This window comes from Ictidomys tridecemlineatus, chromosome 3, assembly GCF_052094955.1.
Source record: "Ictidomys tridecemlineatus isolate mIctTri1 chromosome 3, mIctTri1.hap1, whole genome shotgun sequence".
Classification (NCBI taxonomy): domain Eukaryota; kingdom Metazoa; phylum Chordata; class Mammalia; order Rodentia; family Sciuridae; genus Ictidomys; species Ictidomys tridecemlineatus.
In genome coordinates, this window is record NC_135479.1 from 23,017,130 (window position 1) to 23,033,871 (window position 16,742).

Sequence of the window (16,742 nt, forward strand, 5' to 3'; positions counted from 1 at the left end):
GGGTTCCATCCTCAGCACCACATAAATAAAGATATTGTGTCATCTACAAAAAAAAAGCACAGCGCCAGTGCAGGCTGCCTGCCTACTGTCATTGCCACACACCAAACTGGAGGACTGAATCACTGCCCCCTCCCTCACTTTTCCAGCTGGGGAGGAGGGCCACTGGCTAGCAGCCCTGTTCTACTGGCTGGCTGTGCGGCTGACTGAATGAACATGGAACCTCTGTACCTCAGGTTCTCCTCCTGGATACTTTTTAGCTTAAAATCTAGTGGTTCTCAAAGTGTGGACCAATATTATCAGCACCTGAAAGTCAACTGTAAATTCTCAGGTCTCATCCCAGATCTTATGAATCAGAAACAAAGAAAGAAAAGAAAAAGCCAGGTGTGGTGGTGTGCACCTACAGTCCCAGCGCTCGACACTTGCTCAGGAGTTCGGACCAGCATGGGATGTAGCTCAGAGGTAGAGCGCTAGTGGGCAGGCACAAGACCCTGGGTCTGCTTCCCAGCACCACAAAAAGAAAAAACGAACTTGTTTCCCTCTCCTCCTTCCCGTAATAACAGATCAACTTTAATTTCAGCACCTGAATTGTTTTAAAAATCCACAGAAAACTATCTATATGCCAGGCATGGTGGCAACACCTGCAATCCCAGCGGCTCAGGAGGCTGAGGCAGGAGGATCGTGAGTTCAAAGCCAGCCTCAGCAAAAGCAAAGTGCTAAACAGCTCAGTGAGACCATGTCTCTAAATAAAATAAAAAATGAGGCTGAGGATTGGCTCAGTGGTCGAGTGTCCCTGAGTTTAATCCTCAGTATCAAAAAATAATAATAATCAGAAACCTTCTACAATTATAGTAGTAGTTAATTACAAATTTTACAATTAATACTTGATATTAACAATCAATATTTAGCAGGAGATATTGAGCGTGATTTTTCAGTCTCATCCAGTTGTATTCTATTGGAAAGGTTTTTAAGTAGGGATAAAAGTGGCCAAAGAGATACTACCAGTATCAGACCAGCAAGTAAAAGTTCTCCCACAGTTTCTATCCCCGCCCCCTTTTTTGGCATTTAAAAGTGAACAGTGAGAAATACTATATATTTACATGTACACAATGTATACTGTGAAAGCATATTTGTGTACTTGTGTATTGTGTAAAAATACTTGTTAACTAGTTTGATAAGTAATATATAAAAGTATGTAGCAGAAACATTCATCATCTCTGACTGTGAAAGATCAATTTTATGTTTTAGATTACACCAAACAAAGCTTTAGTTTTTTCCACATCCCTTAACCAGAAATACTTGTAAAGGAAGGAAGATTCCACCCTTAGCATGGCTGTGAAAGGAGTTAAATTAAGAAAACAAATATACATTGACATGCCTAAGTCCAGAATGAGTTCAAATATTTGGCCACATAGAATACTATCATCTTCAAGAACAGTAGTAATAGCTGGGTGCTGTGGTGCACACCTGTGATCCCAGTGGCTCCAGAGGCTGAGACAGGAGGATTGTGAGTTCAAAGCCAGCCTCAGCAAAAGCAAGTTGCTAAACAACTCAGTGAGACCCTGTCTCTAAATAAAATACAAAATGGGGCTGGGGATGTGTGACCCAGTGGTCAAGTGCCCCCGAGTTCAATCCCCAGTACAAAAAAAAAAAAGTAATAACAGGCTTGATAAGCAGTTTTTAATACAAAAGGCATTTTGGTATTTTAGCCACTGGAAAACAAAAGCTATAGCACCAAGAAAGTTCTGAGATAGCTCACTTTTGAGATTCCATTTAGTGTATTTAAGGTTAATTAGAGTTGACATCAACATTTTTAAAGACAGGCAAAAATTCACATTAAAACAAACAAATCCTCCCTATGCTTCTATTTAGAGTAGGTAATATGATTCCAAGAATTAAAAATTATTTCACAACCTATGACTTCAGCTTGGCAAACAGATTCCAAACTGATTCATCCCTATTAAAATGTAAGCTCTTAAAAAAAAAAAAGAATGTATCCCTGAATAAGTAGACATGTATTTTAAAAGAATCAGACAATCTTTGAAGCAGCCTTGTGTTTCCTTTAAATTGGTCTGGAAAGAACCATTATATTAGCTTCATAGAAAGGATTAACTGGCTTCTTGGTCTAAGGTTAACACGGTGATCATCTGTTTAAGGATAGAAACAGATTTGGGCTGGGGATGTGGCTCAAGCTGTAGTGAGCTCGCCTGGCATGTGCGCAGCACTGGGTTCGATCCTCAGCACCACATACAAATAAAGATGTTGTGTCCGCTGAAAACTAAAAAATAAATATTAAAAAATTCTCTTAAAAAAAAAAAAAAGGTACCAACATTATGTAAACCTGTAAGGAAAGGAGGAGGAGATGAGGGCTTCCCCTGGCAGTTGGGAGCTAAAACTCAAGGGATTCTCAGAAAAATGACATGATGGCAGCAGTTCTTGTTTCTTCTGAGTTAATTCTAGTGAGGGAAGGCATTATTTTCTTTCTTTTTTGGTACTGGGGATTGAATTCAACCCCTGAGCCACATCCCCAGCCCTTTATCTATCGATATATATACATTTAGTTGTAGACGGACATAACACCTTTATTGTATTTTTTATCTTTATATGGTGCCAGAGATCAAACCCACTGCCTCACACATGCTAGGCAAGCGCTCTACCACTGAGCCACAACCCAAGCCCCTCTTGGCCCTATTTTTTTTTTTTTTTTTTTTTTTTTAGAGATAGGGTCTCACTGAGTTGCTTAGTGCCTCATGGTTGCTGAGGCTGGCTTTGAATCCGTGATTCTCCTGTCTCGGCCTCCCCAGCCACTGGGATTACAGCATGCACCACTGCATCCAGCAGGGAAGACATTCTTGCTCTTGAAATTTCCTTATACCCTGGATAAGTTCATGGAAATCTTGATATACATTCATCCTAATCTTTGCTGATGTTCCATTTTTGTTACTTTAGTGGCCATGCTACTTGCTGTCCTTCGGTGTTACTTGTCTTTGATGATCTAGGTCAGCTTTATTACCAATTAAAAATCATTGGATCCCTGTGTGGTGGTGCTGGCCTGTAATTCCAGCCACTCGGGAGGCTGAGGCAAGAGGATTGCAGATTCAAGGCCAGCCTCAGCAATTTTGTGAGGCCCTATGCAACTTGGTGAAACATGTCTCAAAAGAAAAAATAAAACGGACTCAGTGGTAAAGCACCCAGGGTTCAATATCCAGTATCAAAAGAAAAAAAAAATCATTGGAAATGCCTCATGATCCTTTACTGAGATTTCTTCACAACTGTCTCTGCCTGGGTGCAATGGCACATGCCTATAGTCCCAGGGGCTTAGGAGGGAGGAGGATTGTGAGTTCAAAACCAGCCTTAGCAAAAGTGAGGCACACTCAGACCCTGTCTCTAAATAAAATACAAAATAGGGCTGTCCGGGCGGGGTACTAGTGATATAGCTCAGTTGGTAGAGTGCTTGCCTTGCATGCACAAGGCCCTGGGTTCAACCCCAAAGGATGTGGCTCAGTGGTCGAGTGCCCTGAGTTCCATCCCCAGTACAAAAACAAGACAAAACCCCCCTGCCTCTATCTATGACTGAAAAGACCTGCAGGAAGCCCTTAAGAGCCCTTGTGTACTATTTTCCCATGGCTCCACTCTTCTTGTCCAGCTGTGTCCAAAATCTCTAGCAGGGATTTTGCTGCCAGTGATGTGTGTCGCAGTGCCCAGTGCCCGTGGGAGGCATTCTGGGGTGGCTGTTTGGGATCCACTGTGCTAAACAAATGTCCCTTTGTTTTCTAAGGCATCTACTACAGCTTGCAAGCTGGGTTCAGGGTTTCTTAGAAGACAGATAATTGACCCTAAAAAGTCAATTAAGTCAGCACCTCAAGGGATGAGATCCAGTGTGTTTTGTGAACTCCCCGGGTTGTTCTAAAAGTGACGTAGAAAACCTCTTGTGGGGGCTAGAGTTGTGGCTCAGTGGTAGGGTGCTCGCCTTGCACGTGCGAGACCCTGGGTTTGATCCTCAGCACCACATACAAAAATAAACAAGTGAAATAAAGGTGTTATGTCCAACTACAACTAAAAAATAAATATTAAAAAAAAAAGGGCTGGGGATGTGGCTCAAGCCGTAGCGCGCTTGCCTGGCATCCGTGTGGCCTGGGTTCGATCCTCAGCACCACATACAAAGAAAGATGTTGTGTCCGCTGAAAACTAAAAAAAAACAAAAACAAAAACACAAACCTCTTGTGGGTACTTGGCTGAATTTCTATCTTAAACATTTTTTATAAAAGATTGAGGATCACAGTTGGAGGCTGGCCTCAGCAACTTAATGAGACCATGTCTCATAAAATAAGAGTACTTGGCAATGTGTAGAGCACCCTGGGTTCCATCCTCAGTACCTTAAAAAATAAAATAAATAAAGTAGCCTTGGACAAGTTCTCTATCTGCCCTTTATCTCTAAATAACTAATTGCAACTGCTCTGGCTCATTATGATGATTAAATTCTAGAAGGTGAAAGCAATTTATTCAAGGCCAAGCCCAGAGCAAGCATTCCACAGTGACTTGTAGATTATTCTCCCTGATGGATCAGTGGAGCAGCACACATATCAAAAGGAAAACCTGAGCCCAGTCTGAGCTCAGTGGGGAGCACCTGCTTATTAGCATGTGCAAGGAACTGGGTTCCACCCCACCACACCCATCCCTAAGAAAAAGAAAGAAAAATCTGAGGACCAAGCTAAACCTTAGTAGCTCTTTGTACCTGCCTAGTTGGGGACAGAGAGTCGTGGGGAAGCACCAAAGACAAGCAGTAATGAAAGAAAGGCTATTTTATTTTTTTTAAAAAAAGGAAAGAAAGAGAAAAACTGGATTCTGTGAACAGGGTCAGTCCATTCGGGCCTTCAGTGTCCTGGTGGTGATCTTGTCCTTCTCACTGCAGAGGGAGAAAATGACAGAAGACATGTATACCCACCTAACTGGTAGCTACGCCTCCTGCCCCAGCCTCAACACTGGGCTCTGGGCAAGGAGAGCTGAGGGCCACTTACTGCCCCCAGGAACTGTCCAGCAAGCCTCAGCTGGTGTCAGCCTGTGGTGAGAAGCAGGAGGATGAGAGGGGAACTGGGAAGACTCCACAGGAGAATCACCTAGGGGAGCTTCTCCCAGAAAATGGTGGACTGAGATGGCCTCCAAAGAACAAAAGGCACTCCTGAGCTGGGCGCACACTATAATCCCAGCTACCTGGGAGGCTGAAGCAGGAGGATCTCAGGTTTGGGGTCACCCTCAGCAACTTAGAGAGGCCCTATCTCAAAATAAATTTTTAAAAAGGAGCTGGGGTAGGGCACTTGTCTAGCCTGTGCAAGGCCCTGGATTTACTCCACACTATAGAGGGGGGGGAAAAAAAGGTCCCTCAGGCCTAGAGATCCCCTTGATCTCATCCCAGTGAACCAAGAGAACCTTAGGGTGGTAAATTCTGTACTCGAAGGAAGCTAGCAGGCTACCCCAAGAGGAAAAGGGTCTGAACGCTGACTGGACTGCAGAAAGCAGCTGGAAGCACACTTTCTACTTTAGACAATGAGGTTCTGGTCACAGTCCCAAAGAGGGGTGTGTGTGTGGCAGTTAGAGAGCTGGAAAATGGTTCCCCAGAGCTCAGCACATCCCATGGTTCTGGGCTCTGGACTTGTGGGGGTCAGGAGAAAGAATGGGGAGCTGCCCAGATGTTCAATTTGCAGTAGCTTTGCGGTGGCTTCTGCCCACATAGCTCTCTGAGATCTTAGGGTTACCATTAGGGAAAAATATGAGCAGAGGAGGCAGCTCAGGGTCATGGAGCCCTACCTGGCAGAGGCCAGGGGAGGTGGCATGGAAGCACTGACTTCTGCTCTGTCCTGCCACAAGCCCAGGCTTTTTTCTCTTCACGCCTGCCCAGCTGGCTGGGAAGATGGAGTGCTCGTGGGGCAGCAGACAGACAGGTATCTGCAAAGTGTCCAGACTTCTCCCAACATGTACTCACATGATGTGGACAATGACTCCCATGCCTGACACCGCGTCCCGGTCCACAGCATTCAGCATGGCTTGGGAGATGGTTTCAAACAGGTGTTCTGGATCCTGTGGCAGAGCAGAGCCCTTTCCTTTTAGTTTGGCTCCTTTACTTTCTTTTTTTCTAGCCTCAAGGTCCCAGTTCTGGCTTCTGCCATGCTTGAAGTGAGGCTATTCCCTGGATGTGGGAAGCCTCAACTCCTTCCTTGGCAGGGAGCAGCACTATGTAAAGATGTCACACTCTGAATTTCCTCCAGAGGCCAGCAGCGTGACCTGAGCAAGTAACGTGTCCCTTCACTGAACCTCAACTCCTCTTCTATAAAATGCGGAAAACAATCTCCACTTGGCTCTGATGTGCTTTCTCAGCTGCTGGATGAACTCTCCCCCTGGATGTCCCATAGGCACCTCAGAATTCAACCTGTCCAACCATGTCCACCCTCTCCACCCCAAAACGGCTCCTCCTCCCACACTCAGCCTGGCCAAGCTAGGGGGAGACTCAGCCTCTTCAGTGACTGCCTCCTCTCCTGCTTCCTTCCCAGAAGTCCCCCGGACTGGCTGCCCTTCTGCCCCCACTGCCACCATCTTTGCTCAGGACCTCAGTGCCTCCTGTAGAAGACAATAACCTGTCACATCCAGTTCCTTACAGTGGGGGGGAAATGTTTTAAATTCCTTTGGGTGGTTTGAGGCCCTTAGAAGTCTCATTCCAATCTCCTCCCACCCCATCTCAACCCGCATTCCGCCCCCATGGCCACCCTGAGCTCTGCCTGTACCTTGCCCAGGCCTGTCCTCCTGCCACCAGGTCCTTTCCATCCTCCTCTTCCCAGCACACTGCATTTTAACAGGTATCTGGGTGTCTGTCAAGCTTTGGTAGGTGACAGTAAGCCCTTCAAGTCACACTGAATCCAGGTCCAAGCCTAGAGGGCTGGCACACAATGACAATAGCTACCCCTTCCAAGAGGCAGTATCCTGAGCTCTCTTCATGAGATTTCCTAAAACCACACCTAAGTCAGTCTCTGTCAGTACCCTCTTTCCCAGCTGAGGTGAAATAACAGAATCAAGAACAATAACCAGGGGCTGGGAGTGTAGCTCAGGGTCGCACACTTGTCTAGCATGTGTGAGGCACCGGGTTCAATTCTTAGCACCGCACACAAACAGTAAATAAAAATAAAGATCCATCAACAACTAAAAATACATTAAAAACAAAATAAAACAATAGCTAAGTGGTAGATGGACCCAGGTTTCCAACCCAGACAGCCTGGGTCCAAACCCATTCTGTCAGCTGCCATTAATGCTGCACTGTGTTAAATATTCGTTTGATAATGGAAATGAGAACCCAGTGAATCCAACTCAAGGCTGTGGTAAACAGCTGACCTGGGCCTCCTAACAGGGGTGCTCTCCTCCAGAGTCTGCTGGCCCCGGAGGATGATGCTCCTGGAAACCCTCCCAAGGAGCAATAGCTGTAGTCTACCCTCGGGCACTCCATTCTCCCCACGACTTGCCACACAACCACATTTTGTTCCTGATGGCCACGGGTAGCTACCCCAGAGCCCAGCTCCCCTCTCTGCCACCAACTCACCATATTGGGCTCCCAGAGGGACTCGCACATCCCGTACATTTGTTCAGCGCAGGTGCCACTAACTACAAAGTCATCAGTCACCATGGGGCAGCCAATGAGGTCTAGAGAGCAAATGAAGGGCTTAAAGGTCTTCGGGTCCAACCCAGCGATAACTGGCTCTGTGTAGTAGGGGCCAAACCTGTAGGACCAGGACCAGAGAGAGAAACCAGGGCTCAGGAGTACTCACTTTTATGTGCAGGCCTATTCAGACAGACAAGGCTCTGGTCCAGCCCTGGGAGGAAAACTCAGGACCTGCTGGGGAAGATCTTCTGCCCGTGGTCAGCTCTGCCTAAGCCTCTCCTAGTAGCTGGAAATGCTTGAAGACCTCATCATTACCACCATCAACTCGTGATCCTCCTATTCCAGCGTCCCGAGTTGCTGGGATGGCTACAGTGCCTGGCTTCATCTTCTTTTCTCTGACACTTCCCTTCACATCCATCTTACCCTGGCCCTCACTTCCTCTTCCCTTCTTTGGGAATTCAGCCTTCTTCCCTATTCTAACCCAAAGTTCTATCATTATTCAATTCTTTAAACATTAATATCTCTATTCCTTTAGAAAAAGAATTTGAGGCTGTTTATTGAAAAAAATAAAACAAATCAAGGATAAGTCATTCAGACTGAACATAGTATTGCTCTGAGCCACCTGGCAAGGCAAGGCAAAGAGGGAGATTCAGTGAGCTGGGTTATTTCTCACTGTCTGCAAAAGGAAATGGCAGCTTATTGGAAATTTTTTCTAGATCTCAAACTCTGAGCATAATCAATTTGTTGGGCACAGTTGTACATGACTATAATCCTAGCAACTCTGGAGGCTGAAGTAGAAGGACCCAAGTATATAGCCTCAGCAACCTAGCGAGACCCTCAGCAACTTAGCAAGACCCTGTCTCATATTAAAAAATAAAAAGGGCTAGGGATATGGAACAATGGTAAAGCATCCCTGGGTTTAATTATCCCCAGTACAAAACAAACAACAACAACAACAACAACAACAAAAAAAAAATTGAGAAAAAAATCAGTCTTACTTTTTTTTGGGGGGTGGGTGGATGAGTGGGGGGCCTTATTAAATTGCCTCAAACTAGTGAGCCTCTGGCCTCAGCCTCCCAAGTACCTGGGATTACAGGTGTGTACCACCAGGCCCAGCAAATCTTAGGGATATATATATTTTTAAACTCAGGGGCCCTCTACCAAGGCACCTCATCCCCAGCCCTTTCCATGGTTTGAAACAGTGTCTCACTAATTGCTGAGGCTGACCTCAAACTTGGGGTCCTCCTGCCTCAGCTTCCTTAGTCACTGGGATTACAGGTGTATGCTAACACACATGGTGTCTAGTTTTTTTTTTTTTCCCCCCAGGACTTACATTTTGCTAAATTTTACTCTATATTTAATTGATACATAATAATCGTATATATTTATGGGGTACAGTGTGATGGTTTAGATACATATATACATTGTATAATAATAAATTCACTGTGTTTAACATCTCTATCACTTCAAAGATTTGTCATTTCTTTTGGTGAGAACATTCAGAATCCTCTCTTCTAGTTCTTTGGAAATCTACACTACACTGCCGTTAACTATCATAGTGTCTAACTTTTATTTTTCCCTTTGCAGTGCTGGATGGAACCCAGAGCCTTAATCTTAGGGATCTTTACATATAAAATATTTTTTAACTAATGGACAATATTCTCAATAGAAACAGTAAGTATAAAAGTATTATCCTTGTGTCTCATTGACTTGTAGTAATTTCTAAGAGCATGACCTTCAGTAATAGCTCTATGAAAAATATTTTAGGACTGGGGGTAGAGCTCAGTGGTAAAGCACTTACCTAGCATGTGGGAGGCCCTGGATTCAATCCCCAGCACAGAAAAATAATAATTAAAATTGGTAAAGCAGAAAAAACAAAGGGGTATGTGTGCGTGTGTGTAACATGCTTTAATCCAATTTCTCAAAAAGACCCCCTGGGTAACAATTTCTGTAAAAAGTTGAAATTTTTATATTTTCCTCTCAATAAATGAAAAAAAAAAAATCCTGGATTATCTGGATAATGAACTTAAAACCAAGGACAGTCATGGAGCTCAGGGTTTATGTTTGGGGTCAGGATCATGCTTTGCCAAAGTAAAGTAAGTCAGTTTTAACTTTTACTGCAGTCTTTTCACAGAGGGGCCTGGGGTCATGAAAAATGTTTTTCTTTAGGAGGCCCAGTACATGCTACAGCATGCAGATCACTTCTCCACCTATTCTGATTTAAAAAAAAAAATTTCACTTGGGCTGGGGAATGAAGCTCTGAGCTATAGCAACTAAGAATTCAGATTTTTCATGTGAGTCTCACTGTATTTTTATTCTTTTTAAGAAGCACAAGCCATTAAATATACAGCTAGATGTAAGTGAATTTTTATAATTTTATAAGACTTGCCCCCTTCCTAATATAAGTCAATCTAAAAATTTTTCTGTTGCTGGATGTGGTGGTACATGTCTGTAATTCCAGCTACACGGGAGGCTGAGGCAAGAGGACTGGAAGTTCAAGGCCAGCCTCAGCTATTTGGCAAGATCTTGTCTCAAAATAAAAAAAGAAAGACTGGAGATATATATAGCTCAGTGGTAGAGCACCTGCCTAGCATGCATGAGGCCCAGGGTTCAACCCCTAACACTGAAATAAAATAAACAAAAACAACAACAGAAACAAAAACAACTTAGGGTTTTATTTTTGTTTTGTTTGTTTGTTTGTTTGTTTGTTTGTGTTTTGGTATGTTGGATCCCACTGAGCCACATCCCCAGTCTTTTTTATAAAAATTTTTTATTTTGGAGACAGGATCTCACTAATTTGTTCAGGGCCTTGCTAAGTTGTTGAGACTGACCTCAAATATGGGAATCCTCCTGCTTCAGCCTCCTGAGTCACTAGAATTATAGGTGTGATCACCACACCTGGTTTCTGTAATGAGTTTTCCTCACAAAAACTAATACTAATAATGAGAAATGGGAGGACAAGGAGGACTGCCTGTCCCTCCATTCAACATGCCTACTTGGCCAATCAAGGGCTGTACTTCCACTCACCGTTTCTCATATAAGAGGTTAGCCACCATGCTCATAAGGGTATAAGGCTTAATCTGCCGACCTTCCTTCAACTCATACAGGTTCAGCCGGAACTTGAGGCGTTGAGCACTACAGTGGGAGGAGAAAAAAGTAAGTGAGTCATTGCTGGATGTCCCCTTGAGTCTACCCTGTGGTAGTCAGGAGGAACTCAAGGAGACATACAACCTCTTTCTGACCAAGGGATGCTGCAAAGTCTTAAATGTACTCAGAAGCAACAGCTTTGTGCTGATGGACAGGAAGGTATCCAAGAAAGAAGGCCACACTTCCCCTAGGGCCATCTCAGAGTCCGCCAATGCCATGCCTGGTTTCTGTAACGAGTTGGAGGCACAGCAATGCTTCCAACAAAGACTTAGAGACAACTTTAGTTCCATCTTACAGGTGAGGAAACTGAGGTCTAGTGAAGTAACTGTTGCCCACAAACAAGCAAAGTCAGTGAGAAAATCTCCCAAAGAAAAAGAAGCAGCGTGAGAAGAGAGCAAGGCTGCTGGGAGCCTGCACACTGACAGGAACCTGAGCTGTGGTTCTCTGACTCCAACAGGAGAAAAGGGTGAGACGGGTTAGAGCTCAGGAAATTCTGTGTTCTTGAGACATAGGGGGCTTTAAGGGAAATGAGAGAGAATATTTTCTGACAAACGTCCACCCTATCCATGAATGAGTCTTTCAGCCTTTTAGGACTGAAGTCCAGAGCTGCTGCTCCTTAGACCACCAGTTTCCTGCAGCCCCTGCCACCTGTGACCTCATATTCCCGCATGGAATATTTTCCCAGTGCTTTTCCTCTTTTCTTCTCTGACATCTCTTCCTCCGCCACTGCTAAAATAAGATTCAGTTCTCAAATTGCAGCCTATTCTTTTTCCCCTCCACATGCTTTGTCTCTCCAGAATCTTCTCCCATGGATTTAACACATCACCAGGGCCTCTCCTGCACTCAGCTGGTAACTTTAAAACCCTAATTGCTTGCAAGATATTTCTGAATGGCTTGCCTTGTCCTTAAAATTGGTGTCAAACTCAAAGTCATCATCTTTTCCCCAAAATTAGTCTTCCCAGCTCCTATATTTTAGTTAACATGCTCAAAAATAAGAATCATTTTTGGATCTTAACTGTGTTGCTTACGTGCCGGATACTAATCTAGATTTTAGTACAGTTGTCCCTTGATATCCATTAGGGACTGGTTCCAGGAAACGTCCCCCCCATACCAAAATATGGTGGTGTAACAGGTGTCATGGCACTCACCTGTGATCTCAGCCACTCAGGAGGCTGAAGCAGAAGGATTGAAAGGTCAAGACCAGCTTCAGCAACTTATTGAGACCATGTCTCAAAATAAAAAATAAAAAGGACTGGGGATATGGCTCAGTGGTAAAGCAACTCTGGGTTCCATTCCCAGTAACAGAAAAGGCAAAGCCCCAGATCCTTCCATTGTTTTTTTACACCACCTTCTTAGGACCATAATCTTCACACTTGGACCATCACAAAATTGACTTGGCTTCTCTTCCAAACTCTCCCTTGTCATACAAATAACCACTGTCAACTAGCTAACTTACAGGTGAGGAAATATGCACCAACCCATCATGGGTTGACTATCTCTGTATACCTGCTTTGTTTGCCAACCTAGACATGAAGTTCTTTAGGAACTGGGCAGACACCACCACTCTGACCTTAAAGAGACCTTCACTGGGCTGGGAGGTGGTGCACACCTATAATCCCAGACTCAGTAGGCTGAGGCAGGGGGATTGCAAGTACCAGGCCAGCCTCAACAAACTAAGTAAGACCCTGTCTCAAACATAAATAAATAAAAAGGGCTGGGAATGTAGCTCAGTAGTAAAGCTCCTAGCTTCAACCCCCTATTGCTCCCCACCCCACCCCCCACACAAAGAGATCTGCACCGGGATTCTGGCTGATACCCATTAACTTGCATATTGGACAAGACACTCTGAGATTCTCGGATTGTTCATCTGCAAAGTGGGACAGCAACCTGGTAATATCTGAGATTAAATGAGTCCATGCACAGTAAGGTGCCTTCCAGAGCCCCACAGAGTAAATGCTGGTCTATGTTGTTCAGGACATCTGTACCGCTGGGGTATCGGAAAAGCCTCAAACTCATTGATGGTGTTTGGCAGTCGACCAACATCCAGGTTGGTCCAAGAAAGTTCTGGGTGTGGGCAGAAACCCCTGACACTTACACCGTCTGGACATCTGTGGCGAGCCCCGCCAGGCCAATGTATAGCCGGTCACCCATAGGAAAGATCTTCTGGAAGTCCGTCGTCACCATCTGCGCTTGGATCCCGAAGCGCCTGTCTGCAGCGATGGCCACACAGTTCTTCCCCTTCATGGCCATGACGGCCCCTCCATTATAGGACATAATAGACTGGGGAAGACAAAGTGGAGGGCCTCAGCGCGAGGAGCCAAAGGCTGCCATAGCCCCCAGCCCAGCCCCCGATCTGAATGCTCCTGTGCTCCCTGTCCTCCAGACTGGAGGCTCCTGGACGCCCAGAACTCCAGCTCTTTAGATGGGCCCTGTGCGACAGCTAAAAGCCCCACTCAACCCCTAGGTCCTCCCCGCGGGGTCCGCTTCCTTCGAATTGAAGCTGCTTCCTTCCATCAACCCGGAGATAGCCTCTCCGTTCCTAAGCCTGATCTTACCCCTCCCGGCTTCTCAATTCCTACTCCATGTCCTTTTTCCTCACCCCCCTTTCTCACCATGATTGCGGTATACTAGGACCCCCGATCGCCGCTACAATTCCAGTAAACCGGTCCTGGCTTTCTGTACGCCAACACTCTTGCTGTTTCCTTTCCATTGGTTGATAGACCAAGTCCTTCTGGCAACTTGGGATTTCTATTGGCTATTCCATCCGTCAATCATCTTCACAGGTTTGGTTGAGAGGCCAAAACCGGGGCGGGGAAAGCAGAAAGTGAAAAGTCACTGTGAGTACGGAAGCGACCTGCGTCGGGTGCATGCTGGGATATCGGCGGACCCCAATTCAGCCTTAGAGACTAGAGAAGGGGCGGGGCCGGCACGCACGTGGGCTGGGAAAGCAGTGCTGGAGACCTGCACCCCGAGCTGCCGGGCTTTCGTGGATCACGCTGTATAAGTTACTTGACCTCACTTTATTTCTCTGCCCCAGAAATCACAGAAAAGCTACTTGTACCTGGGCACTTTGCGAGCTTTCTATATTCTCTGTCTTTGAACAGTGCGTGGTGTATGGAAGACTCCCATTAAGCCCTAGTTATAAAAATGCGAGAGGGAGGGGAGCACGTCGCGGGTATTCTGCAGCTACAGGGGTTCAGCTTCAAAGGGAGTTTTGGAGAGCAGAGGTGGATCTACTTTTTGGGACCTCTTCGACGGGTCATCAGTGTAGCCCTAAGTCTCAGGTCACCCTAAAAAGGACCTCTCCACATGTAAGTACAACTCGAGATTGGTCAGTGCCGATCTCTAGCAGACAGACCTCTAGAAATCGGAGAGAAGCGACCACGTTCTGCGCCTTACCCTACCAAGCCCTATCGCCCTTCCTCACGGACAGGACCTTTTCTTTTCTCCCAGGATCTGCTTTCCTTCGCTGAATTTCAAAGCTCTTATTACGGTTCCTGCGCCATTCCAGGCTCCTTCCCATTGACTCGGCTCTCTGCTACCCCAACAGTTATCGCAGTCTCTGTGGCGCAATCGGTTAGCGCGTTCGGCTGTTAACCGAAAGGTTGGTGGTTCGAGCCCACCCAGGGACGCAGTCTTTTTCTCTGTTGGGATTCTTTTTTCATTTTTTAATAATCACACCCTCCTAAAAGCCAAATTTTGTATTGAAATGAAAAGGCAAAAAAAAAAAAAAAAAAAAAAGAAGAGGCAACGTTTGTTTCTGCGACTAATCAGAGGACTGAAAAATTTGTTGTAAAGGACGGAATAATTTCTCTCGCTCTTCTCCATCATTGCCTTCCCACCTCTATGCTCAAACTGGATTGCAGGAAAGCAGACCGAGGCTTTTGTATCACGAAAACAAAAAGGCGGTTTGTTTTATGATGCATTTTTTTTCCATCGGATTAAGAATGAATTTGCAATGGAGACAGTTTTCCATTGTCTCCATCAGTGGATGGTACAAACCCTAAATACTATGTCTGGAAGGGAGGACTGTGAAGATAGAGAAGGAAGGGCAGAGACAAGCTGAGGGATGAGGAGAAAGGCGCCAGAAGGGGAACATAGTTAGGATTAACAGAGAGACAGAAAGAAGGGACATGACAGAGACATAGGATGAGTGGGGAAGCCCCCAAGAAAATGGAGAGAGGGAAAAGACAATCGTTTAATATGACATTATGAGAAGCACAGAAAAAAGAAGAAGTGGAAAAGAAAGAAAAAATAAGATGCTAGAGATACAGAAGTGGGGAGGAAAATAGGGAAATAGAAGTAGAGACTGGCAAAGAACATTATTTCTTGGGAAAGAAAAGGTGTGGACACATATACTCATAAAAGATCTAGAGGAACTGCTCTCTCCTATCTTTGGCATTTATTTTTATTTTTTTTTTGGGGGGGGGTACCAGGGATTGAACTAAGGGACATTCAACCACTGAGCAACATCCGCAGCCCAATCTTGTATTTTATTAGAGACAGGGTCTCACTGAGTTGCTTAGTGCCTTTCCATAGTTGAGGCTGGCTTTGAACTTGCAATCCTGCTGTCTCAGCTTCCCAAACTGCTGGGATTACCAGTCTGCCCACTGTACCCAACCTATCATCAGCATTTTAAAAGGGATCTTATTCTGGAACTAGCTCTTAGCATATGCTGGAAATAATCACCTAAATTTCTTGGGTTCCTGCCCTTTGGGAGCTGCTAGTCTGTGAGTGACACAGTGACTCTTGTTCTGAATTATCAACTAGAGGACCACATGAGATACAAATAAAATTGAGGGGATGCATAAGGCTTTTTATGTCTGCAGAAGTGCATTCCAGAGAGCAGGTCAGAGCCTTGGTCTCCATGGAAAAATAGCAAGGGAATCTTTTCAATCAGTTCTCTTGAGACTTCTGGCTCACAGGAAACTTCTTTTGGACATCCTCTCCCTCTCCATTGTTTATCAACCCTTAGATGTTCACACATTCACAGGGACAAGCCTGGATAGACACCTGGTGCTGAAGGAGCTAATGGGACAGACTGTGTCCCTCTTAGTTTGCCCTCACCTGCCCTGTAAGTGCATGGTATGCCAAAGTCCATCTCATCTGCCAATGCCTAAGTGCAGTACTTGACCTTGACACAGGACAGGTGCTTCCTTGTCAGTTAATAGAACAAAGAGTGGAAAATCAGAGAACTTAAAGATGTGGCCCATGGGTTGGGCCAGAAGTTTGCCTGATAAGTCAGAAAAGGCCAGGGTGTGCATGGAAACAATTGAATTGGAGTTTAGTGGAGACTTTAACAATGTTCCTCTCCAGCAGTTTACTCTGACTTGCACTTAATAACTGAGGAATGAGTGAATGAAACCCCCCCCCTGCCCCCGCCAAAACACACACACACACACACACACACTCCTTGGGGGCAGCCCTGTGGAATTAATGGGCCGCTTTGGGGACGTGGAGGAACATCAGTCGTCTTTCCAATTTAGCTGCTACTCCCTCGAGGAGCAGCTCCTGGGTGCTGGTGTGGATCGCGGGTGGGACCAAGATCTCTGCGAAGCCCCTGTGTTTCTCTTGCTTCTAGCAAAGAATGGAGAACTGGGAGTCCCTGCTGCGCACCTCTCCGTCACACAGCGAGTGGATGCCATCGCTGGAGAGTTCAGGAGGCAGACGCCATACTTGACCCCCGGACAGCCGGTGAACCCACGCGTCTTCTCGTGCAGGATCTGGGAACAGCAGGTACTGGATCCTCCAGGGGTCTCTCCCGCGGCTTCTAGGACCAAGGACTCTAGGCGGAAATTCCTCCCGCCCTTCCTCCTCACTCCCATTTGTCCAATGTGGGCTGAAGACCGAGGCTCGGTTCATTTGGCGGCCAATGTCCACAGGGTTCTTGGTTGCCAATCTGGATGAAAGCGTTCAGGTTGGGGTCGGGGGTGCCCAGCTTCGGGATTGCTTTGGC

At 45.7% G+C, this 16,742-nt stretch overlaps 1 protein-coding gene and 1 non-coding gene across 2 annotated transcripts; one reads left to right on the forward strand and one right to left on the reverse strand.

Annotated features, from left to right (window-relative positions):
• Positions 1 to 4,784: 4,784 nt before the first annotated feature.
• Psmb3 (proteasome 20S subunit beta 3) lies at positions 4,785 to 13,548 on the reverse strand. The gene is made up of 6 exons (XM_005321756.5): positions 13,399 to 13,548; positions 12,882 to 13,066; positions 10,667 to 10,774; positions 7,580 to 7,757; positions 5,978 to 6,072; positions 4,785 to 4,903 (listed from the first exon to the last, which is right to left on the reverse strand). The coding sequence occupies exons 1-6, from the start codon at positions 13,399 to 13,401 to the stop codon at positions 4,855 to 4,857; spliced, it is 618 nt and encodes a 205-aa protein (XP_005321813.1). The 5' UTR covers positions 13,402 to 13,548; the 3' UTR covers positions 4,785 to 4,854.
• A 796-nt stretch (positions 13,549 to 14,344) lies between these two features.
• Trnan-guu (transfer RNA asparagine (anticodon GUU)) lies at positions 14,345 to 14,418 on the forward strand. Its single transcript has one exon. It is a non-coding gene; the product is annotated as a tRNA-Asn (tRNA).
• The last annotated feature ends 2,324 nt before the right edge of the window (positions 14,419 to 16,742 follow it).